Source organism: Pterocles gutturalis, unplaced genomic scaffold, assembly GCF_000699245.1.
Source record: "Pterocles gutturalis isolate BGI_N339 unplaced genomic scaffold, ASM69924v1 scaffold37192, whole genome shotgun sequence".
NCBI classification, from domain to species: domain Eukaryota; kingdom Metazoa; phylum Chordata; class Aves; order Pterocliformes; family Pteroclidae; genus Pterocles; species Pterocles gutturalis.
Window position 1 is genome coordinate 33,938 of NW_010111853.1, and position 24,550 is coordinate 58,487.

At 42.8% G+C, this 24,550-nt stretch overlaps 1 protein-coding gene across 1 annotated transcript in view; it reads right to left on the minus strand.

Annotated features, from left to right (window-relative positions):
• The window catches only part of SH3RF3 (SH3 domain containing ring finger 3), a gene marked incomplete at its 5' end in the record, with an annotated part of 80,477 nt that overhangs the window by 24,655 nt on the left and 31,272 nt on the right, over positions 1–24,550 (minus strand). Inside the window, 4 exons of the mRNA XM_010073847.1 lie at positions 2,559–2,578; positions 3,967–4,221; positions 7,557–7,727; positions 11,783–11,883. Coding sequence (XP_010072149.1) covers positions 2,559–2,578; positions 3,967–4,221; positions 7,557–7,727; positions 11,783–11,883 — 547 coding nt within the window. The remainder of the gene's footprint in view (positions 1–2,558; positions 2,579–3,966; positions 4,222–7,556; positions 7,728–11,782; positions 11,884–24,550) is intronic.

The window sequence follows — 24,550 nt, forward strand, 5'->3', positions numbered from 1 at the left end:
CTGTTCCTGCCATGACGTGCCAGCGCCCGACAGAGAGCTAAGCTCTTGGTTGTAACCCAGGATATCTCAGCCTGTATGTGTTTTGGTCTAAATTCTGGAAATCCCCCTCTTCGCTGTGAAAGGCCTGTCTACAGTCACCAAAATGGTTGATCCTCCCTAGTGATGCGGAATGGTCTGGGGAATGGTCTGACCATCCCCGCCCATGCCTGGATATAAATAGAAAGTCTACTGTGTTTTTAAAATACCTTATCTCATTCCAGCTCAGCTGTTTTCCAAACCACCAGGACCCCCTCCTAACCTGACAGGTTTTGGAGCAACGCAATGTGGGACCTAAAGAGTTAGCCCAGATGATCTATGCGACCTCGAAGACAGCAATTACTGAGGAAGGTCTCTTGTCTCAGCCCTAACAAAATGATCAACAGCGCATCACTGTGCTGCACAAGATAAATTAAGCAGAAATCCACCAGAGGATTTCTGAGTTCAGCCTTGTCTCTGCCAGCAAAGCCCCTTAGGGACCACGCAGTGCCTTTTAGTCTTGCTGCCCCTGCTGAGAAAACCCTGCCTACAAGTACTAGAATTAGCACTCGTCTGTTTAATGGTGACCATGACACACTGCTGAGGTCAGCTCTCCAGGGATTTGGGACCCTGTTGCACGCCTCATGTTGCAAATAGTGTCACAAAGCTCCGGGTCCATTTCCACAATGATGTGGCCTTTGACTTCCAGTTTGGTTTGTTGCTTATGTGTAACCTAAGCTTCACTTAAAGTATATACAGACCAGAAGCCGAGTCCACACTCAGACACTCCTTCATTTAAACAATTCAATAGTAGGACTGGCTGGAAAATGCCCACTTCATAAGCAATTTCAAGGTTTCATAATCTGGTTTAGTTCTGCCCCAGTGCAAAATTTGAACCTTTGAGCATTTTTCTGAGCACAATGTACTCACCCACCCCACAATAGTCCCTATTCTGGTCAGGGCATTCACCTGGGATGGGAAAACATAGGATCTGGTCACTGCACTGTTCTCCTCTATGGACAACAGCTCCAGGCAGATGTCTGTTCCCTTTGCAACCTGAGCCAGGACAGCTTCATGGCTGAAGTCTGGTTGAACTACATCCATTCTTGACAAAAAGCTTTCAGTCTAACAAATCAGCTTTTCTTTGACCAAGAAGTATTTTTCTGTAAAATTTCTGACCTGCTATGATCCATAGTTTTCTTGCAAATTCATCCAAAAGATACATTTTTACACAGGACCCGCTGGAGTTCACTCAATCTATAACCAAACAACAGTGCTAGAACAACTCAAACCACTGTTTTCTGCTTCTACGGTTAATAGCAGCACCCCTTACCAGGGACTGAAACGATAAGGAGTGTCACTAGTCATACTCACTACACCAGCTGAGCACTACTGCCAGGAGGGAATTTCCTCCCCTAGCCTTGTGCCCTATTATCCCAAGTGATACTTGGGCCAGTAATCATCAGATTAGCACCTCCAAAGTTTACATGATTCTACCTCACAGTAACTCCTTGACTCTATAACATCTCTTTTTTATTAATGTTGCTCATAGCAAATCAACCAAACTATAATTAACCAGTCTTGAACTTGCTGCGATTTTACCATGTAGCACGAGCAAGGGCCTAAAAGTTGTTATTGCAGATGCCTTCAAGACTGTTCTTACTGTTAGTTACCATTTCCCTCTTCCTGGATTACCAAGAACATATACTGGAAAATGCAATTACTTTCCAGAGAGCCAGACAGGGCACCATTGGTTATCTTGAAGTGATTCCCTCCTCCGTATTTTCCTGTTTGGAACCTGTGTAATGAGCAACCTGTGCTGCCAGAAATCTAATTTTCCAGGATGGTTAAGCTTGCAGGGTCAGGGTTTTGAACTGCTGGTTGTAGGGAGGAATGGCTTTTCCTAAATCTAGAGGAAAAGCAGTATAATGGAATTTCACTGCATGTACCTGGATGCAGAAGAGTGATTTCATAATCATACTAGGTACATTACTTCTTTCATATAGGACTAGGTGTTTCCAGACACAAAGAGAACAGAAAGCATGAGAAACAGCAAAATAACTGGCCTGAGAAAAATAAACTCTGAGCAGGGCTCCAGCATTTTATTCTGTAATTTCATCTGTTTACTGTTACAATGTATGCCTTTACTCTGGGATCTCTGGATCTGGACTGTACTGCATCAAACATGCTATTAATTAGCAATGCTCACTGAAGGCTATTTTTGTTCTACACCACTCATGTTTCATTTTGGGTGTATTCCTGCATTAGTGGCCTTGTGCAAAATTGATTTGTTACTCATGTATATTGCAAGCCAACAGAAACGTGATTTGAATACTGTGCCAGCTTGCCTCTCTTGGAAAACTTTTCCAAAAGTCAGTGTGCATTGCCCTGTCCTGCAGGGTTAAAGAGACCTTTTGAGGGGTTCTGGTCCACAGGATACTGGTGAGGATATCCATGATGGAGAAAAATATTGATTATGATGAAAAATTTCCTTTATTTATCCTGGCAAAGGTTTATTTAATTAAAATAAAATTATCATGAACCTTCTGGAAGGGCTGGAGAACTCCCCACTTAGAAGGTTTTGGAGCAGCTCAGAGGTCTCTGGATCACCCTGCCTGCCAACTCCTTGGCACTTTAAGAAGTAAAAGTGACCTGAAGAAGCAATCTTAAATCAGGGAAACTGCTGGATATGCAGCACAGCAGTGCCATGGAAGGAAGATGTGGGCCTGCCAGGTGTGTGGGGCAAAATGATATGTCACCTCAGCTTCAGGGGAGTCCATCTGCCTGTTGGAATGGGCACAGGAGGCACCAGGAGCATGCGAATGCTTCCTGAGAGCCTTGCCCAAGAGGGGACATTTCCACCTTTACACTATGAAAGCAGAAGTGCTTTTGGAAGGGTGTGACTTAAGGGGAAAGCAGCACTTTCTGAACTAGACAAAAAGAGGATAAATCAATTATTACCCAGGGAGCATGGATGCCATGTAAAGTCCCGCCACTGTTTGTTGAGCAGAGGAGCCTGCACTGTTCGAGATTCAGATTCACAGCTATTTGATTATGTTTTCTTCCATTTGGTCTGGACTGAGTAGGAAGTGAGGTTAGATGGTCATAATGGTGCCTTCTGGCTTCAAAAGCTATGAATACGTGACTTATACTGCAGTGCATGTCTCACTTGTACCTGCTCTGTTTTGTATCTAAGACCTCAGTTTTCAGCAGCCACAGTCCTTACTGATCTGCCTTTGTAAACACAATGGCTCACATCCCTATAAAATATCAGAAACAAAATGATTCCAATTTTGCTATAAAGTTCCACCACAGGATTTACTTTTACTTTATTCAACATCAGAGCTGTTAAACATCAGGGAAAGGGGAATAAATTGTACTCTAGAAAATTGTGCTGTACATCAGAAAGGGGACCTAGAAAGAACAGATGCCTCCTGGTGTGAGAAGCTCTTATTCTCATTTCAAAAAGGTGGCATTATTTTTCAGATCTTTTGCTTTATCACTAACACTGGGTCCCATTCTGCCTAATAAATACCTTTCATCCCTGAAGCCCAATGAAATGCTTCTTAATTTTAAGTCATGTATTACTTGCTCTGTGATAAGGGCAGTATTTTATCGTCAGCAAGCCAACTGGACTCAGAACTGTTAATCTCCTCAGTATGCAGGGTGCTTGCTTTCACTCAGATAAATTGTATAAATATTTGTAAACACTATAATCTATTTCAGCTGTAGCAACAGAACAATCTGATAAACACAACGTGGTTCCCAGAGATCAATAGAAGCCCATAAATATTACAGGCAAATAAAACATACTCTATTCCACATTGACTGAGCTGTGACTAAAACGAGAAAGAAAGATGCAGAGAGAGGCAGATTCGAGAGGTTTGCACTTGAGGGGTACGACGTCAATCCTGCCGACGCAGGGTGAGAGGCACCGGCGGGTGTGCACACATACCCATCTGCATGGCGTTGCGGGTCTGGCTGGCTGGCTGCTGAGCTGAATACCTCAAGCAGTTATTCAGCTGCGGAGAGGCTGCCTGTAGCTGGGGATGTGTCTGAGGCACAGTGATAGGAACAACTGGTCTGACAGCTGTGGAAGTGTTGGTGAGACCGGCCCCAATGGGGTGGATGGTTCCTGGGGCTCCTTTCGTTGTGGAAGCTCCCCCAGCTCCGCTGTTCCTGGGCTGCCCAGCTCCCACTGGCACTCTGCATAGAGATGAAGTGCAGTGTCAGCATGCTGCAGAGACCTCAATACCCAGCCACCGTGCTAATAAGCAACCCCAGTTACTTAGGAGGTTCAAAATGGTACCCTCTCAGGTGTTAAAGTAGACTGAGATATAGATATATATTTATCTCTACAGAACAGAGTTGTAAGCATGCTGGAGGACATTTTCATCCCTTTATCCTGTGGGAAGAAGTTCAGGGTAAAAATGGAAAAGATAATTTTTCTCATCACTTTTTCTCTTAAGCTACATTTCTGTCTGAATAATTCACAAATTAGATTCAGAAGAAATGTATATCCCCCACATGTCATTTTGTGTGCCAGAGGCTATTTTACAGGCACTAATGCAGTGATAATTAAAACAGACTCTGAGATCTTTTCTTATGACCAAACCTGCATACAGCCCCACAGGGAGAATAAAAGATGGATAACCTGTGTGTGGCTGTTGAAGAGGACTGAAAAGAAGCAGCCTTGGGAAGGCTTGGCTTGTCTGAGCACTTACCCCACTGATGTAACCAGACCTAGCTTAGACTTGCTAAGGAAATGCAAAAGGGAAGGGAATGCAGCTGATCTTACTGAAAGGGATATCTAAACAATAATTGATCCCTTTTTCACTGCTCACTTAAACTGTATGCATAGTTTGTATTTCATCTGAGTGGCTGAGTAGACCACTCCCTCCCTCAGAGGGAAGGAATAAGGCTCTTTCTCCTAAACAAGGAGATCAGCCTAGAGCAGGTCTTGGTACTCTTACCACTGAGCTAGAAACTCTCTGACTGGGGCAGGAGGACACTCGGGAGGACAGAAGGACAGCAATGGACAAGTTCAGATGTTGCTCAGAAGCTCCTTCTTTGAGTTTCTTACTCAGGTTCCTGAGTAATTTCCTCCCCCAGCAATAGATGCCATGAAACAGAGGGATCATGTTGTGCTGTTCTCCTCTACCAGGCTGCTCCATGTGCCAACATCCTCCTCCGGCACATGACAGCAGAGGGGATATGATGCAGAACAAAGTATGGTGGAGGAAATGGGAATGAGACAAGCCAGGGGGTTAGCAAGGGAGAAGGGGATAACAGAAATGGTACACGACCAATCTATGGGGGTTGGGATTGGGAGAACTTCTGGGATCACAAAATTGTGTGGGAACAGAGAGGAGAAGAGTACAAAAAACGAGTATGTTGAACAATCTGGTCTGATTCAGAGGACAACAAAGACATAAGAAGTAATCCTAAGAAAAGAGCAGAAAAGAGAAGAGACAAAAGAGTGAAATTCTGATAGAAAGAGATCAAAACACAAGCTGGAAGATATGCTCCAAAAGTGCAAAAGACAGCTAATCTCTCTTCCCAATCCCTTCTCCCTGCAAAATTACAGGAGGAATAAAAACACCATGGTGTCACAAAATCCTTGACTCATATCATCTGCAAGGTTTGCCTGGATTATATTTTGCTAAATGAGTCAAGAGGTTTTTTTGTTCAATTTTTTTTTTTTTTTTCATCAGCCTCCAGGTAGGGAGAAGCTGGGAATCCCACCAGATGGAAATCTTGACTGTCTGTCATCTGCTGTGAAGAGCTGGCAGGGTAGCAGCAAGGTTCAGCTGGAGCTGGCTTGGCCATCTGCACTAGATTGAGTTTGCCAGAAAAGTGCACCTAATAATCCACTGAAAGCCACGTTCAGGCAAACATGCACACCGACAGGTACAGAAACTATCTGTGACTCCCACAGAGCTGGATAGATGCCGCATGCGGCAATTTTCTCTGCTGCCCTGTGCCTGTCTGTCCATCTAAACGGTCTTGTCATCTTTCCACCATGCTCTGCTCACACAAGGGCTTTGGCAGCTTATAAATCTAGTCCAGTGTTATTAAATTCATGGGCAATTTATTTTTCGTGGGTTTTGTGGGGAGTGGCAGAAAAACATGTATGAATCTAATCCTCTGCTTTGCTGTCAAAGGGGAACAAAGAAAGTTGAAAGTGCAGCAAATAGGAGCTTTTGTTGCTATCAGAGTTTTTGTGCTGTTCTCACTGAGGGTGATTTACACAGGAACTTTATTAGCTCACAGGATCATAAATATAATCATAAAGCTGCTTTCGGGTTTTGTGGAAAGCACTTTTGCCCTTTAGCACTTCTCTCTGTCTTGTTCCAGCTGTGACATGCTGCATTTAATAAAGTCTTGCTGATTCAGATCTCCAACACTTCAGCATGAACTTCTTTACTAATTAAGAGCTGAAGAGGCAAGGAGTAAAGGCAGCCAAGGAGATCTATACAATTTGGTAAATACATTTAGGTTGACGAACAATGAAGACCCCATGAATTAATGTTGGTTTTTTTGGTTTTTTTGGGTTTTTTTTGACTGAAATGCAGTATTAGGACTGTCAGCAGGCTTAGTTATAATCTAATCTGCTCTTAACTTTTAGTCTTGCTCAGTACACATATTACAAACTTGACTTGATGGAAAAAAACCTGGATCAATTTTTCAAGATCAACACTTTCTGTGTTGTGCGGTGCCTTTCTCTGGAGAGGAGTGAAAGATAGTGGCGATTGTGCGCATGTGGGAGGAGAGGCTGGGAGCATATGAAAAGTGAGTTTGATTTTCAAACCCATGGCTGCTCTAAAGGAGATATGGACATGTGGGGCAAAACATTCTGGTACACACTGATAAACTTTCTCCTCAGATTGCAGATTATTTCAGAGTGGGCTCTAGATCAGAAACACCCTTTGATTTGGTGTTGTCCAATACCAAACTTGTGACAAATGGCATTCATCACCAAACATGCTATTCTTTCCTTCTCTCATCTTTTGTAACTGAGACATATGTAGCTAAAATCAGACCATTTACTAAACTCTCCTACCACTTCTGAATTTTAATGGTTCAAACATTAGTCCTGATCCAAACAATCCAAGACCTTTGATTTAAGAAAACAAAATCTGCAAAAGGAGCTAAGCTAATCTACATGAAAAGCAAGACATAGGCCTTCCTTACTTTGTTTATCCCCATTACATGTCCAGTAGCTTTATAGCAATAAAAAATTTGTTATCCAACAGATTCTTTCCAATAGTAAAATCTAGGCACATCAGGCTTTGTAAAGTCATGGGTTATAAATGCCATCGTCTAACACAACTAGTGAAGTCTGCTGAGAACATGGATAACTCCCATGGTACAACCAGCAAGCTTCATTACCGAAGTCTACAATGTACAGCATTCCCACCAGAAAATTTCTGGAAGTGGAATATTATTTAAAAGCAGAGCTACATTATTTTCAGCATCCTCCAGATGCAGAATCCCTTCCAGTCCCAGCTCAGGCATCCACCTTGGCCAGTGGTCCTCACCTTGAAACAGGCGTCACGTAGTTGCCTGGGAAGACGCCAGACATCCCACTCCTCAGAGACGTCCCCTTGAACCAGCCGTCCTGGCACTTCTCAATGACCCGGTACATCTCACCTTTGCGGAGCTCCAGCTCATCGTTCTTCTGAGGCTTGTAGGCGTACAGGGCTAGGTAGCTGCAGGGAGATGTCACACAAGAAGAAAGCACACAGCTGACATCAACCACCACCTGTCCAGCTTCAACTCCAGCCCCACAGAGCAGAAAGTGAGCAGAAACACTGCTCAGAAGTGGTGGTTAGAAAGGGACATCATTACAGCACACCAAACAAGCAACAGCAGAGACGAGATCAAGTGGATGCTAAGACAATAAGGGAATAACTAATCAGATTAAAGTCAGGGGGTAATTTAGAAATTAATAGGACATACTTCTCGCCCAGGGCATAACCAAAGCAAAACACTGTCACAAAGCAGCACTGACGTTAGGAATTCAGCAGCAGTTTCAGAAGGACAAGGCAATTACAGAGACAGCGAGAATAACCACGACTTCAATGGGAAGGCTTTGCAAAACCCAGCATCTGGATTAAGTATATATTTATATGCTGCAGGGTGGGAGCAGCCGCTACTGTAGATTTTCAGAAGAAACTTTTCTTATAGGTAGGCTACATTATAAAAGTTTAAGGAACCCTTTCTTGTAGCTTTCTTGATGTTATTTAGGTTGGCCAGTTTTAGAAACAACACACCGAACTGTTCTGATCTGGTACAGTAATTTTGTATTATGTGGGTAAACCAACAAGTGACAGAGGGCCAAATTCTGCAAGGGGATTTTTGCTTAAGTAAGTGAAGTGGTAGAATTTGGCTTTAGATGTTTTGTATGCAAGTATTCTAATAAATATTTAACCCAGGATCCAATATGTAGAACTTTTTATTTATTTAATTACAGCTTTTATGTATTCCCTTTCTTTAGAATCTTTCTTTTTATCTCTCTTTTGTTCTTCTGCTGCTACTTCAGGGATGTGTCTAATGTTGTGAAATGACTACAACTTAAAGTCCCTAAAGGTATTCTCTTTGTTTAGAGAGATCCTTGTTGAAAATTAAGAATGATTGCTTGCACTTTGGGGAATAATGGAAAGTCAGGATAGGATAGCAAGAATGCACACGCAGAACACTTTCTTTGTAAATACCAATTTTATTTTGGTACTGTCACCTTTCTACAAATGCAAAGAGGGATTTCTGGTAATTCTTGATCAAGGTTGTATCTTCTTAAGGTTTTTTTGCTTTGTGCATTACAGGCAGTGCAGAGAGACTATGACAAATGGGAAAACACTTACAGAAAGTGCAGTTACACTACAAAGTGCCACAGAATGCTCTTAGGTTCAGAGGTGGGTGAGAAGAGGCTTGCTGCCCACCTTATAGCAGTGGACCAGAGAAATAATGAAAACTATAACCATTGTGATTGTAGACTTGCAGACAATAAAAATTATATATGGCTTTTTACTTCTGCTCTCCAGGAAATATAATTGAGGAATAAATCCTGTTAGTTTTCCTGATTCTATTCCTTTATGGTACCAGTAGATTTCCGTATTTTTATTCTGAAGGCAGTAAATAAACAGCAGTAATGAGAAGAATATGAAATATTTGGTAATAGCTCCTTGGGGCATGCTTAGGCTGATGCACCTGCCTCTGTTTACCACGTGCATGGGGTACAAAGACCTAATCAGAAACTATATTTCATTGGTCAACAGATGGGAGAAATCATCCTGCGCATCCTTTGTTTAGCCTGTATAATCAGGTGGTCCTGAGCAGGTCTGTAGCTGTTCACCTGACGGAAAATATGAGGCTACATATGAACTGAAGAACATTAAAATGCATCATCCTGACATGAAATAACGTTACATGCTTCAGTGCTAATCCCCCGACATAGTGCTCTGCTAGTACATAACAGAAAGTGCCAAGACTGCACTTACTCCAGGGAGAGAAAGTGTGGCTTTGACTACCCCTTTTTAAGTTGCTGCTTACACAGGGCTCATATTCAGAAGCTACGGGTAAAGCCTGGGATCAAGGACAGAGACATTATAGATAGACTTACTTAGCCTGTACCCCAAGGGGCTACAAGTAATAACGTAATTTACAGGTTGAGATGGTGGGAGAAGGTGCAAGGAAAATTACCCAGAGTGGATCATAGGCTGCTTTCCCTTGCAGCTATCTCCAGCTCTCCTACTAGTTTCTTTCTGTTTCTCCCCGCAAATTCCCCCACTTCAGCTTCCAGTAAGCCTGAATCACAAATATCACAATGAGCCTAAACATCTTCAGAAGAGAGTATCAAAAGCCTTGCAGAGACTAAAAGAAGGTGTACAACAGCCCAGCCTGGACTCCATGCCAAAACCAAACCTGACCAATCTCTGTATTGCTAAACTGATGAAAACTTGTATGTGACAACCACACAGCCTGACCCTGGGACAACGGACCTTTTCAGCACTTTCTTTGTGGACCAGCAATCCTACCACCTATGTGGGTCAGTGAGGATGCCCGTCCCTGGGGGTTTCCTCTATTAGTTTGCAAGAGGTAGGAGCTTCTCCAAACCCAGCGACAGGCCCAGCCTGGGTCCACTGCCTGGCCGTGGCTGGCAGAGAGGGGGCTGTGGGGGAGCTGTCGGGATGCCTGCTGTCATAGATGGCTGAAAACAATCTGAGTGCACGCAGCTTCCCTTCGCATAAAGCATTTCTGGGCTTTTCCTTCTGGTCCCGTTTGCTGAGGCTGATTTTGCCTTAAGCCAAAGCCTTTGGACTTGGACACATTTCACTGTTCTCGAGATTTCAGGTGCAAAACTTCACTAGCAAACTCTCTACAACTGAGAAGAAAGTGTTAAAACAACAATCTGAAATCTTGCAAAAGGTAATAGCAAGTTATGCTAGGCTTCATGAAACAGTGAGGCTAAGGGTTAGGGTGCAGGACCTAGAGGAAGCCAAAATCTTCATAAAAAGTTCCCTAAAAAGAGGCCTAAGCGAGAAGGTAACTAATGTTCTTGGCTTTGGGGAGCTGCCTATGACTCTACTTATAATGCAGAAGCCCCAGGGCTCTGGTCTAAGGTTGTACCTCCCCAGTTCTGCTACAGCTTTCAGATAATGTTTCCTCTTTGACTGGAGCTTGTCTCACAAATGCAAAATGACAGACTGGATTACGAAGCTGCTTCACAGGGGAGACGACAGGAGAAACATGGGAGGGAGAAGGGGAGGCTTGCTGAGGCACAGAGTCAGGGACATTGCCAGAGAGCTGGAAAATGTCCTGATTCAGCAACTAAATACTGGAAATACTGTCAGTTACTGCTTTCTAGTCTGAGCAATGTTTGAAGTAAATTTGTGCCCCACTATGTGCCACACAGGCTGCACAGGGTGACCACAGGGTGATGATGAGACCTCTCAGTGGGGCAGTCAGTGATATGTGGTACCCCTCAGGTATGAAGATCTCACCTTAGCCAAGAACAAATTTGGTTTGGTTCTGTTCCAACTCCCCTATTGTACTTAAAGCAGGTTTGCTATGTTATTTTAGGATTTTATTTGTGAATTCAGACTTTGTTTTAGCCATATCATAAAACCCTAAAATACTGGTGTGCATATGTATGTGTGTCTATATAGTTCTACTGCTTTCACAAGGTATATGTGATAAGAGGAAAGAGTTCAGTAGTTTAACTAGACAGGTACCAAATAAACCAACCAGGCTAGAAGAGATTTACTATAATGAAGTCTACTCTTTTTGTTCTGTATCTAGTCAGCCTTCTGTTATTCTACATACTATTCAATAAGCCCATATGCCCACGACATGAAGTTCATTCGTTGCCTTTGTTTATAGCACTGAAAAAATGCAATTGGGCCATTTTTTCTGGTTAATGATGAACGTATCAGGTGTTTGCATGGGACTGCACCTTTTTTAAGAGCTTTAAATGAAGGACGAAGATTTTCTCTAGCTGAGAGGCATTCCATTTGTTTCACAGTGATTCATACAGCTGTAATAAATATATCAGGAGACTAGAAGGGCTCACAGAGAAAGGGGGAAGTCTTGCCTTTCTCTACACATTTTTTCAGTTTCAGCAGAGGCTGGGTCATGTATGAAATGGCAATCTCTCTCTTCTCAGAGCGTTCCTGAGCTGAGATTCAGGCTTTCAGATTTCAAACATGCACACACGCCCACACGACTGGAAACAAAGAGTACACAGTAACTGAGATGAGCTGCTTACATATTGAGGGGGAGCTGGACCTTCGGTGGTGTTCCCTCATCTCCAGTTATTGCACTTGTCCTAGGACCAGCCACAGTGGCTGTTCCAATCGAAGAGGAATCCTGAAAATACACAAAGAAGAACATACAAGGATTAAGATGAAGCCCACCGCTTCATAAAATGCTATGGGGTGAAGGCACAGAGGAAAAAATATTACATATTTTATCATTTCCCAGACTTTCTAACTTCATGATACTGCATTAAAAAAGACATCTTTTAGCCTTACACCTTCCAAAAATACATTTCTGACACAAGGTATATTAGCTTATTAACAGCATTTCCATGTATCTGTCAGAGAAATTTAGTTGTACCTTGCATGCAGATCTTAAAAGTTTTAGAATGCAAAACTACCTGACTGCTTTGTAAAATCAGCTCAACATGTACATCTCCGCAATAGTATCTTCTTTGGTAAAGGAAACCTTTTCCCCTCAAAAAGCTTATTTTTAAACTTTTACTCTCTGGGTTAATGGTTATGCATCTATGGAGAAGAAGATATTATTCAATTTCCAAAATGCAGTCTTGTCTCTGTAGACTGTTTTTATAATCAGGAATACTCTTGTCTGTGGGAATAAAGAACTGCTGGTTAGCAAAAATGTAAACTGGCCTTCAAGTTAGAGAATGACTGCGGATAAATGAGGCAACATTGTGGAAAGCCCTACTGTGAGCGTGAGAAGCAGCAGGTTCAAAACACCGTGTAGTGGAAAACAGACAAAACCCGAAGGTCCGTAGAATGTAAAAGCAAAACTGAGGTTATGTAATCCTTTGTAGTAAATTGTGAACTTGCATACAGGATGGTAGTATTTGCTCTCAGCAATGCTCCCCCTTCAGCAAACCTGAGTGGGTTTGGTATGTTTCAATGCGTCATCCCGATCCCGGTGGGACGATCGGCACTTCTCCTTAAGAAATAGGTGAGAACACAATCCAAACCAGGAGTAACTCTGGATGAGGAAAGTAGGAGTCCACTTTTACCACAGTGAATAACTCCCCACTCTGCTATAGAGAATGGAGCAGATCTTCTCCAGCTATTAATGTTGAAAGGCAGTTCTAAATGTAATTGTTAATTTTTAAAGCTTAATGCTCAGCAAAAGTATGTAGGGCAAACTCATTCTGAGTTGTCTCACCAAAGTCCCCATTCATCTATGTCAAAAATGAATTCTGACTGGAAACTTCTCCCGAAGTAATGCAAAGGCCTGTAGCAACAGATCTTTGCTGCAAAGACAGGGCAGAGCTGGGCTGATGGGACTTGTAATTGTTTATCTGAGCAAAAGACTTTTTTAGAAAGTCTAACCAAATGCTGCATGCACATCCATATGCTGAATGGCCCTACAAAGTAGGATCCAAATTTTATGCAGAAATTGCAGGTTCAGACAGAGCCTGTTACATAAAACAAAGATTCTGAGCAGTTCACAGACCTCCAGTACAGCTTTTCTGTTCCCAAATGGTATCTAACAAACAGTAAATATTGATTTATTTTGGGAACAGAAAAATAGGGACATTTTTTTTGCACTTATAAATGACACCGAACTAAACCAAGACACATATTGCTACTTAATGAATGGATTTCAAGGTCACATCATTCCAAAGAAGCCCACATAATTACTACAGTGTCATGTCTTGATATTTCATTGCTAATCTGTGTTGCTTTGCTGTTTATTAACACAATATCATTGGAAAATCATGCAGCAAACTATGAAGACACTGCTCTGTGATTGCATAGCTTTTGGCAACAAGCAGTAAGCTGTCTCCTCTCTCACTGACATCTACTCTCAATCACGAAGTTGTAGTGACAAGTACATCTCCTTTTTCTCATTATTTCCCCTCACTTTCTGGCTGCTTGCTCAAACAAGGAAGGTTCCAGGCAGCTCGTAGTCCTATGTGTAAAAGTAAATGTTCTTTCCAGTTTTGTGACTAAGGCTTTATTAATCCTGCCTGTCATGTCAGTGAGATAACATCAATTTACAGAAAAAGACCCCAACCCGCCCAAAAATATAGGGATAGTTGGAGAATCATCCCTCATTTGTTATTTTGGGCTGGTTAATGGGGTTAGGGATTGAGGAAGATGCTGGGCAGAGAGACCTGACAACTGCCTCACCCGAGAGGTACATGAGAAATTGGCTGGTTCAAACTTCTTCATGTTGTGCCACCAGCATAAACCTCCTCTGAGCTAGAGAAACTGCCTCCAAGAAAACAGGTTGGTCCCCACCTTCTTCTGGTAGGACAAAACAGTTTGTTTTTACCTCATGAAACACCAGAGCTGAGTGAACAGCATCAGGGTGCTACCATAAAGGCAGAGATCGCAGCACTGTAAGGCATGCGCTACCCCTTCCTTAGCTCCTACCAACCTCTCTCCATGCACCTCAGTGAAGGCAGAGTTTGCAGAGGTTCTTCTCTCCCAGCCAGGAGTGCCTGCTTCAGGCACCCTGGGCTAAACCAGCCTGTCTCTGCAGAGAGACAAGTTGAAGCCCAGAGAGCAGCATCATGCATTCACCTGTTTGCACTGACAGCGGTGGCTCCTGTGTCTTCTATATTACTGGAAGCATGAGCCCAAATACTTGTGCTAGCATACAGTCCTAGGGGTTAAGACATCATGTAGTTCTAATTCAGTGTTGCTAGATGACACTGTTGCTTTCTTCCCTGGAATAATCCCAAGGAAATCTCCGTAGTCCTGTATGTTCTCTATCCATGTGACATTCAGCTTCTTGCCTATGGCCCGTTACTGCAATATTGCTGCATCTGGTGCCAGACTGCACCCTACAAACCATTCATTTTTGCCACTTTGCACAGCCCAGTATCATATGCATCCAACTCAAAATCAGTGCCTGCTTCCTGATTGTGCTCCAGTTTTTCTTTAGCTGGTCTCCCCTGCAGGCTTTGACACAATGGTGTACTTACTTGCCAGTCTGCCTATGACCCCACTTTTCATCATCAGGTTTTACTCTACAGGACCTGCTGGCTTTCCCCTGCATTGAATTCAGCTCCTCTGTCCACAGCTTAGCATTTACTTTCACACAAGTATTCTGCTCTGAAGTTTCTTTCACCTGCCTCTGTGCTCCTTGACGCTCTCAGTGGCTGCCTGATTGCTACTATGCATTTGAATGTTCACTAGTTTTGCACGTAAACTACAGCCCCTGATATAGTTGGTGAAGGCTTTCTAAACCTCTTCTTTCAAGGTCCTGTTCTCTCTCTTATGTATCACTAATTAGCTCATATTATAAGACACAATATTGCTAGATTATTTTGCAAGATAACATTTGTAATAAGATTTTGAAGAGACTGAATTTTGTGAAAGAATAATCTTCTATTTCTTCATACTTTTGATTACATTTGTTCAAAGTTTACCTCTCTACTTTCTATTCCTACAATTTTATGTGGGTCTCCCCAGTTACTGGTACCACTAATAATCTTCCCAGAGAATACAACAGGCTTCTCTCCATGACAGCTGGTAGCAGGGCTTAGTTTCTTTTCTTTATTTATTTAGCCCTGGACCCAGGCTGTACTTTTGCTATTGTGATCTAAGAAACAAGGTACTAAACATGTCTTCCTTTCCTCTTCATCTGCTCAGGGGAACAGGAATCCAAGACAATGCTCAGATTTTTTTGTTCTCTGCTTTGATACCTTTTGGAAGGTCTGTGTGCCACATCCTTCCTTTCTGATGATACATCCCTGCGTGATCCACCTTTCTGCGGCACCAGGCACGCAAATACAGCCACACACAGGCATTACACAGGGAGGGCCCAAACACTGCAGCATTTGCGTTCTTAATCCTTCTTCCACCACTGTTGCTAAGCCTTAGCTAGGAGGGGACATCTCTGACAGCCAGGTTTTTAAGAGGCACGTGGGCACCTATTAATAAAAACAGGCACCCGGCAGAGTTCTCTCAGGGAGGCATTAAGTACTTCACTGTCTGATTCCCATGGATTTTATTGCAATCTAAGTAATAAGAGCCACTTCTGAAAATGCCATTTGGTGCCCCTCTGTATCCTTATGAGCACCTAACGCATTTAAACATTTGTCCATTGGGTTTCCAGACATGACCTGCTGGGTAATCATCACCTCCTGATTAGGAGGCCGTTTAACAGTGGTGTGCAGTTTTCTGAACTAGACGCTGACAACTCATTCCATTTATTTAGGCCACTAAATAGCCAAATCTGTCTTCTTCATGCTTTCACTCCAATCTGGCATCCTCTGAGTACCAGTTACCACTGCTGATGTTTTCAGCTCAACAGCAACAGCTCTTCTCTTCCAAGAGACAATACAGCCCCAGCTGCCAGCCAGCGGGGAAAAGCGGCTGCATGAAGGCATGCTGAAGACCACCTCCAGATACCTCTGCACTAATTCCTGCTTCTTTGTGGAAGGCTAAATCTTGAGTAAAAACTCCTGGACTATAGACATGGGCACAACAATACTGCATGACAGACATCTTGCTCCTAGCTCATGCCATGCGACTTGTTTTTGCCACTGGTGTAGTAGGTGATTATGTACCCATGGGCTCGAGAGTAATATAAAAGGACTTCTTGCTTTTTGTCTGTAAACACAACAGCCTCCTTAAGACCATTGAAACACAACTCCCCTCCCTCTTCCCAACACGTAAGACAATGTCTTATAGAAACTCATAACTCATGCCTTGAGGCTTCCTTAAAAATTGCCTGTTCCTTCCTCCCTGTGTCCGTGCTGGCTGTTACGAGGAGACTTTACACAAGGTCCAAGAATAATGAAAGGCTCTGCACAAACGTATCTTGGGGCTTGGCTAAATTTGATCTAGTCCTCGCGGCAGCATGGTCCTCTGGAGCAAAACAGCAGTGGAGCACAGGCTGCCTGCGCTTGGTCCCCACACAGCATTTCCAACATCATTTTTAGATGCTTAAGTAAGTAGCAGCACCAGCCACTGTTCAGATATGCAAAATGAAGAGAGCCAAAGCCAGCTCTCAAAAACGAACTTTGCAGATGACTGTCCAGCCTGAGGGTCAGCGTTTCCTGAAACAAACAGTCTGACTCCCTCAGAAGTCACCACCATGTGTCTAAGCTCAGGTGGATCCCATTCCTCCTCCAAATGATAAGTATTATTTGCAAGAGAACTATGGAAGTATCAAAACAAATTGCACTTTAATGTATATGTAATGATATATTTCTATTACAGTTTATAGAATATACTCCTAGGTAAATAATACACTGCTGAGATGTTGCTGCCTCTTGTGTCAGCTCTGACATATATTTAAAAGCAACCAGCCTGGCAAAACACTTTTGACAAGCCCTCAGACACCAGGAAATTAAAGGTAATAACCATTCATCCGGGCCGAAACTTCATTTCACATTCATTCGCTTTCTCTCTTCCCATCCACACCTCTATGAAAGCATAAGAATTAGTAGTCTGGACTTCTAGCATAACCTACTTTTTACTCTCCCTTGTAGATTTACTTTAAACTTTCACCAGTACTTTAAGGCCACAATTGTGGTTCAATTTGAAAAGACATGGTGACCGTAGGGATTAGTGAAGTGCCTTGCAGAAGCATGGGACTCAGGCTTGGAGGGGAATAGAAGTCATAAAGACAGTGATAAAACTAGGAACAGAGTACAATGATATTGCAGGTTGCAGCAGCTTTCACAGAAAAATAATTGCTGCCGCTATCAGACGAACGTTCTTATCTAGAAAATCACTAACCAGAAATCTCTATTTTTACTTCAAAGCAAATCCAGCACTGTCTCACCACAGGGCACTTATCACATTCATTAATTCACAGGAAAATTTCTTTTAATATCTTGAATGCATATTTACAGCTTACTTTAAATTTCTCTTTAATATTACTTTAAAATAAGAGAAAAACACTCAAATATTCAGCTCACATAGATTGACATACCTTCATCTGGAAATATCACAAATAATAGACTAATAATCTTTAAGATTCCTGTGACTTGTTTCTCTAATTCGCTGACTCCATAAAACAATGACTGTGGCAATCACTTCAGGCTTTAATGTTCCTAGAAATAATGTATTAGTGCTTAATGCATGGTAGTGGCACCAAGTATTGATAAAACGTGTTACACGCAAGATCAAGTAGCCTCATCAAATGCTAATTACCAAAGTGGGAACTGAAATGGACTTACCAATTCTAGGGTGAGATTTTTCCTTCCCTAATGGTATGTGTGTAAAAAATAAACAAATGTGTATGATAACAGCTGCAGCTGCATAAATAGCTGCATAAATACCCAGTTCCTTCCTGCAAAAAATGGAGCTAAATTTATATGACTTAGCATTTCCTGGGGGGTTCTTACAACCTGTAAGTATCTGCGGGTGTGGATGAAGGTGAGGCAGAATACTATGCCAGCCTGTTCCAGCACCACGTTGGCCCTTATTATTTTTTGGCTCACAGGAGGCCAAAAACTCTAGACCATGCCTTCTGTGAATAGCTACGCAGAAAGCTGGAGAAGTCATGTAAATGTATTTCCTGAGTTTCCATTTCCACTATCCTTCAATCTAAGGATGGGTGCAAGTTGGAAGAAAAAACAAAAATTTTTTTTGTCATCTTCTTCCAAACGTTCATCTGACATTACCATCCATAAAGCACTGATTATTCTGGTTCTCAGTTCCCCCAAATAAGGACTAATTAAGCATCCTGTGGATGAGCATCATGAGCATTATATTTTATTCTGCCTTGTTTCTGTCTCAGACTAACCCTTTAAGCACCGAGCACTAGTATCTAGCTCTCTGCCGTGAGGTTTTAAATGGTTTTATAGTAAATAGTTGCTTGTGATTCTGGGATCAAAGAACATGAAAAATCACATGTAGAGAGGTGGGAAAGCTTAAAGTGGAAGCTTGACCTCTAAAAGATGTTAATCTAATCCCACGTTGATAATTATCCTTTTGATTACTGCACAACAAACTCATTAGGATCCTGTGCGATGCATCCTGTAGGAAGTCCCCCTCCAGGGAGGCAGTAGTAGTAAACAAAAATCCCCAAAATACAAAAAAGGTAAAATACACACTGCAGTCATTTTTGTTCAAATGTCATGCATGTACACTATAGTGTGTGCTGCATGGACAGGATTTTGTGGTATAATGTAAATACCAAGAGGGTGCCTCGCATGCTCTTGGGGCTTCCAAATCAGCAGTTGACTGGCAGGTAGCGTAAAGGCTCAGGATTAGCCCTGAGCAGAAATGATTTCCGTGGCAAAATGGTTTTGTTGAGTTACTACCCTGAGGAACATCTGGAAAAAAATATTTTGTTTTTGTTTTACAGGAATGGGATTTCATGCACAGTTGAATAACCCTTCTAAAGCACAACCTTCTCTTCCTAGATCCCATAAAAAATTAGATTTTGTGGTTCTTGAAAAATCTTTCAAAATGTATTTGTAATGAGGTAAATTATAGGATAAAGAGAAGACACTGTCTCTAAACTGGTAGTTTCTGAAGGGGGATTTTGCTTTGACCTGGATTCTCGGTAGCTTATGTAATCAGTCAATAGAATGAGTCACCTCTTGTATCTCATTTGCAACAGTTTTGACAAATAATGTAATATATCGCAATATGCACAGAGTATTTTCAAAGACCTATTCGTAGTACAAAAATATGCAGCTTACATGTCTGCCCAAAACTCTCTGCTTAAAAAAACTTAACTCCTTCCCACCTGAAAAACTGCCAACAAGAGTTCTTTATAAAGTTATTTAAAACAGAGATGCAACAAATAGGCCATGTTTGGAACCAGTTCTAAATAATTTAGAGTACAACTGGGAATGTACAAAGACCATGGAGTAGTTTAGGTTTGACTTCAGCAAAGACTCTTATGCTGTTTTCATGACATTTTTTTTGATCTAAATGACAGAAACACAAGTCAGACTAATATTGCTTCTCTTTTGCCATTTTGACCAGTGCAGCCTCCTGAGATAGCTGCCCCTGGTTTCAGCTGTCTCACTCTCATTAATGAACGTCCAGTCAGTTGTCAGTCACAGCCAGCAGCAGAGCAGGTTGGATAGAGTTTGCACCCCAGGCCAAAGCTGAAAAATACCTGAATTTCTCTTCTTTTCTCAGAGCCTGTTGTGCACTTGAAAATTCAACGTTCTTTTTCCCTCTCTGGATGTTATGTATAATCTGTATGCTTCTCATGGTCAGCACATTTAGGTTATTAGCCAAGACTCAGCCAGGGTTTTGCTATTACATTTTTTCAGCTAAAATTCAGCACTTCTAAATAACTGATAAGGAGTCACACTTCCAAATTATTTATATAGCAAGACACTTCAAGGATGATTTTTCATTTCAAATACTGTCACTGTTTGGGACTGGGAGCGTGCAAGACGATGTTCTCAGCTTTTCCTGAATATACAGCCTCTCGTTAGGAGCCTGGGCTAACACTCACAGATACAAATGGACTTCTTGGTGCATGGTGATGAGTTGTTGAAAACGCATACAGAAGTTCCTTTTGAGAGGAGGATCCTTTCTTCCTCACTCAGCTGTTACCCTGGTGTGCACAAAGCCACAGTTCATTATTCATGAGATGCATTTTCTGTCAAAAACCAGGGGATTTAGAGCAGTACTGACCTATGACCTTTCCAAATAGCAGGAAAGAATAATTCATAAGGGGTGAAAATGGAAGCAAGATGAGCCATCTGAGGCCTATGCACGATTACTGTCCAGGGGGACCTTCCCTGCTCCCCAGGGAGTCTCGGTTACGAACTACTTCTCTGCACCCGTAACCTAATTCAGCTTCAGTTCCATTACATGCCTGCAGCGCTACTTACATCTTCAATAAAAATCAATTTTGCCAGTATGAAAAGACATTCTACATGATGGACAGACACTATTACCTTTTAGGTGGCGGACTTATGTTTAATGAGTGATACTCAGCATGCAACAAAAAGCATAGAAGAAGTAAATTTGGCTGCCAGCAAAATGAAGATCCCAGCACTGCATCTTTGAAAACAAATTATTTGTATCCTGGCTATTGTGGTCTTCCAGACACTATTTTATTCAGTTGAGGTGTCTTGAAGCTGATTCTTCTACCTTTGAGCATCCCTAGGTTTGCAGTTAATTAAGACATTTTTTTTAGAGCATTGCTCCTTTTGAAATGCATCTTGGCTTTTGGGAAACAGCTGAGTTGGTTCTGGTTAAAGAATAATGAACATATTATGGAAGGCCTGTTGTCTTCAATTATTAAATTAACAATATGCAGAAGTGCTTTCAAAACGTGATTTCATACTCTGGTCTGCCTGCAGTGCTCAATATGCATAAATCTGTGCCCTCCTGGAGAAGTGGGAGGCTTATAATAGTCTAACAACTCATAAAAACAAAAAACTTGTCAGCTTGGCGTTAAAGTCTGGTTTCAATTCAGAAAAATTGACAAAATCCACGGGAATATAGTACTATGCATGAAATCACTTCTAAGGGGTGTAAAATATTCCACATTTACTGAAGCATCTGAAATTTGCACCTAAATTTTAAGTTCCTACAGTAAGAAGCACTTGATGTCTCTGTTTCTTCTCATGTCAGCAGAGGGAAAGCAGTTGTCCCAGATGTAGGTGCCTCAGGTTTACAAGGAAAAGACATGCTTGTTTTAAGAAGACTTTTTTGCTGGGCACCAGCTGGTTGCCTGAGGTAGGGGACTGGATGCCATTCATGAGCTCCTGTAATTGAATTCTGCTTGTTCAAAGGACAGGCTAGAGGAAAACTGTGTCGAACTTTTTAAAAATGTAAAACCCCCCACAAGCTAAATACCAGTCCTGATACGTACCAGAGAAGCTCATACCTACTAAATTGAACAAAATTCCTTTATTTCTTTTTATGAAGTGATCTGTTTAATAAACAATGAAGTGCCTGGAAATTTCAAGGACATGATATAAAGACGCAATAAACCAAATTTAGATTCTAATGTTGAAAGGAAAGGCATAAATTTTCTAGTCAGTACTGAAACTGTGAATTTGTTGTTTCCCCTATAAGAAATATATTTTGGCTGTATTTGCTGCTGCAAACTAGCAGGGGCTTAAGATGGTTATGGAAAGAACCATTCAAGGGCTGTGACAATGACTTGCAGAGCAGAGAGTTTCCTTTTCAAGTGAGGAAAGAAAAGGTGAGACATCTTCCTGTGGCCCAGCTCACCAGCAAGTTTGGCAGCTACATGCACAGCCTTCCAACCAACCTGCCCATGCTCTCAGTAATGCCTCTGAGCTATTCCAAAGCAGCAGTAGAGTCAGTTTACAGGTTGTCAAGATGCCAACCCGCTAACAAGACACACAGGACATTTACCTTATAAATGGCAAACACATTTTAGAACAAAACGATCCAAAGACAAGATTCTCCCTGCCCAGAATGCCTTGATGTAAGAGCTCAGGGGTCCATTGTTTAGGCTACTTTGGCTGGCGTGCAGCCACATGAATGAAAGAAAAATGCTGAACTGATTATCTGTCTAAGGCTGCAGCATCTTTAATCGTTTTAGAGCCATGTCAGGTCTTAGGAGATGGCAGAAAAGGAACAGAATTTCAGAGATTTTTAGTTAAAATGTAACCCTTATTATTATGGGATTAATAGATATATATAAATATAGCAGCACAATTTCAATGTATGTTTTGGAAGAGGGAAATTCTGTGCTCTTTGTACACCTAATTAAGAAGGCTGGAGGCAGGTGAATTAATGTTGGTAGCTCTTGTGATTCTGTTCTTACCTATTTTCACTAAGGATGACCCAAACCACCAAGATTCTTTTTCTCCTCCCTGGATTTTGTCCAAGACAGTTTTGGCCAGCAGCAAAGGAGGCTGCCTTGTCTGCAAACCTGCTCTACACCCTCAGGCAGAACTGCTCTCCAAACCTGTCCCCACCACAGGGACACTGGAGTGGCTTCATTATACCCCAGCTCTAGCTGTGCTTCTGACTGTGACACCGATTTACGCTTCTTCCCATCTGCTGCAAAGGACCCAACCAACCTTCCTTCGGGCTGGATTTCGATATACATAACTTGCTACAGAGAACACAGGGCCTTTTTTGTCCCCTACCACTTGTGCCCAAATGCCACAATGGTGGGGTTTTGCATACCAGTTCTGTTAAAACAGAGGAGAATAGTCAAAGCATTTTCTGCTTCACGGTCTAATTTTTGTGGTTTGCTAGCTTAGAATGAGTCTTCACATGACTCTAGCAAAGGGTGTGCATGTTTTTTCCCTTGACTAGCACAAGAACAGAAAAGCCACAGTCTGTCACATCTTTGTAAAGTCCAAATGTGTCACTCTGAGTGCCAAAAACCTGGGTGTCATTTACTTGACAAGCCTGGGACCTTTACTTGTCTAGTGCTTGTGCTGCTTCACAGATGTCCCAGCACATCTTGGCACACGTGCTGCTTTGTGCAGGGGCCATATCCTCACCTTCACCCTCCTGCTGGGGGCTGAAAGGAGGGGGAAGACCTTATAGCACAGACACCCTGCCTGGAAAAGGCATGTGGAAGAAAATGAGCTAAATTACATTTGGCCTGAGCTGTCTCTCCAGCTCCTACATGTGGCTGGGCGGCAGAGGGAGGCAAGCAGCTGACGCAGGAGCAGAGGGTGCTGCTCTGCTGTGGCAGTGTCCCCTGGCACACCATTTTGGCTAGCCCTGTGGCACACACTGGCATGCACACAGGCAACCTGCCTTTCCCGGTGTCCTTGCAAACCTGTGTTGCAGGGGCCTGGGGGCTCATGTCATGGGTGGCTGTATGGCACAGGCAGCAAGAGTGACCCCACGGTCTGGGGCACCACACTGGCCCCACAGGGGAGCCCCACCAGAGCTGCAAATGGGCATAAACAGACATTTCTGCCCAAGGCAGTCTCTGCACTTTGCTGCTTGCTCCACTTCCCACACTGCCCTCCTCCAGCCATCTACACACATACCAGCATAGGTATGGGCTGTACCATGTCCCGCTTCCCATTTCGGGCCACTGCAGGGGCAGGAAGTGACCCACATTTGTCCCCATATGGGGCATGGGTGCGAGGGGCAGGAAGGCATAGCCAGGGAGAGGAAAATGGTAAGGATGTCTTTTTCAGCAGAGAAATGATGGTGGGGAGGACCCTGCCATGCTTAGGTCATCTCAGTGCTAGCAAGCAGCACAGCCCATGAGGAGCTGGTCTGTAGAGGGATCCCGTGGCTGCTAATCTGCACAGCAAGTGCAAGCTGGAAGGCCGAAGAAACAGAGGTTTGGGACTATTCTTATTCTCCATTCTCTTTTATGCCTTCAAACTGCAAATTACCACTGGGATTCCCTTATTCACGGAAACAGCAGGCATTTACAAGGGTCTCCAGTATGTCTCTGGTAAGTTTGTCTCCTGCTTCTGCCAGGCCCCCAAACGCAGCCTCTCGGAAGCTCCTTTTGGGACCTGTGGGGATGCCCAGGAGGCTGCTCCTCTGCCCCCTCCTTTGAGGCACCCCCCATTCCCTGCCCCCCTGTGCCGCCGGTGGTGGTGGGGGAGAAGGTACAGAACAAAGACTTTGGGCTTTGGGAAGAAGGGAGGGGTGGGGGAGAAGTGCCTTTTTAAGACGTGGTTTCTCTCTTTCAGTATCTTGCTTCTTGTTGTATATATTTAATAAATTCAATTGTTTTTCTTGTTCTTCCCAAGTCATGTAGTCTTGCCCGTGACCCTAAGTGGTGAGTGAAACCCTCCCTGTCCCTGCCTCAGCCCACCAGGTGTTTAGCAAAAACTGTCCCCGTGGCTTTATAAGCCATGACAAGGGTTTAAAACCTCCTTGAGTGTTTCTGTTTGTACTCGCTGGGTACAACACTTGTC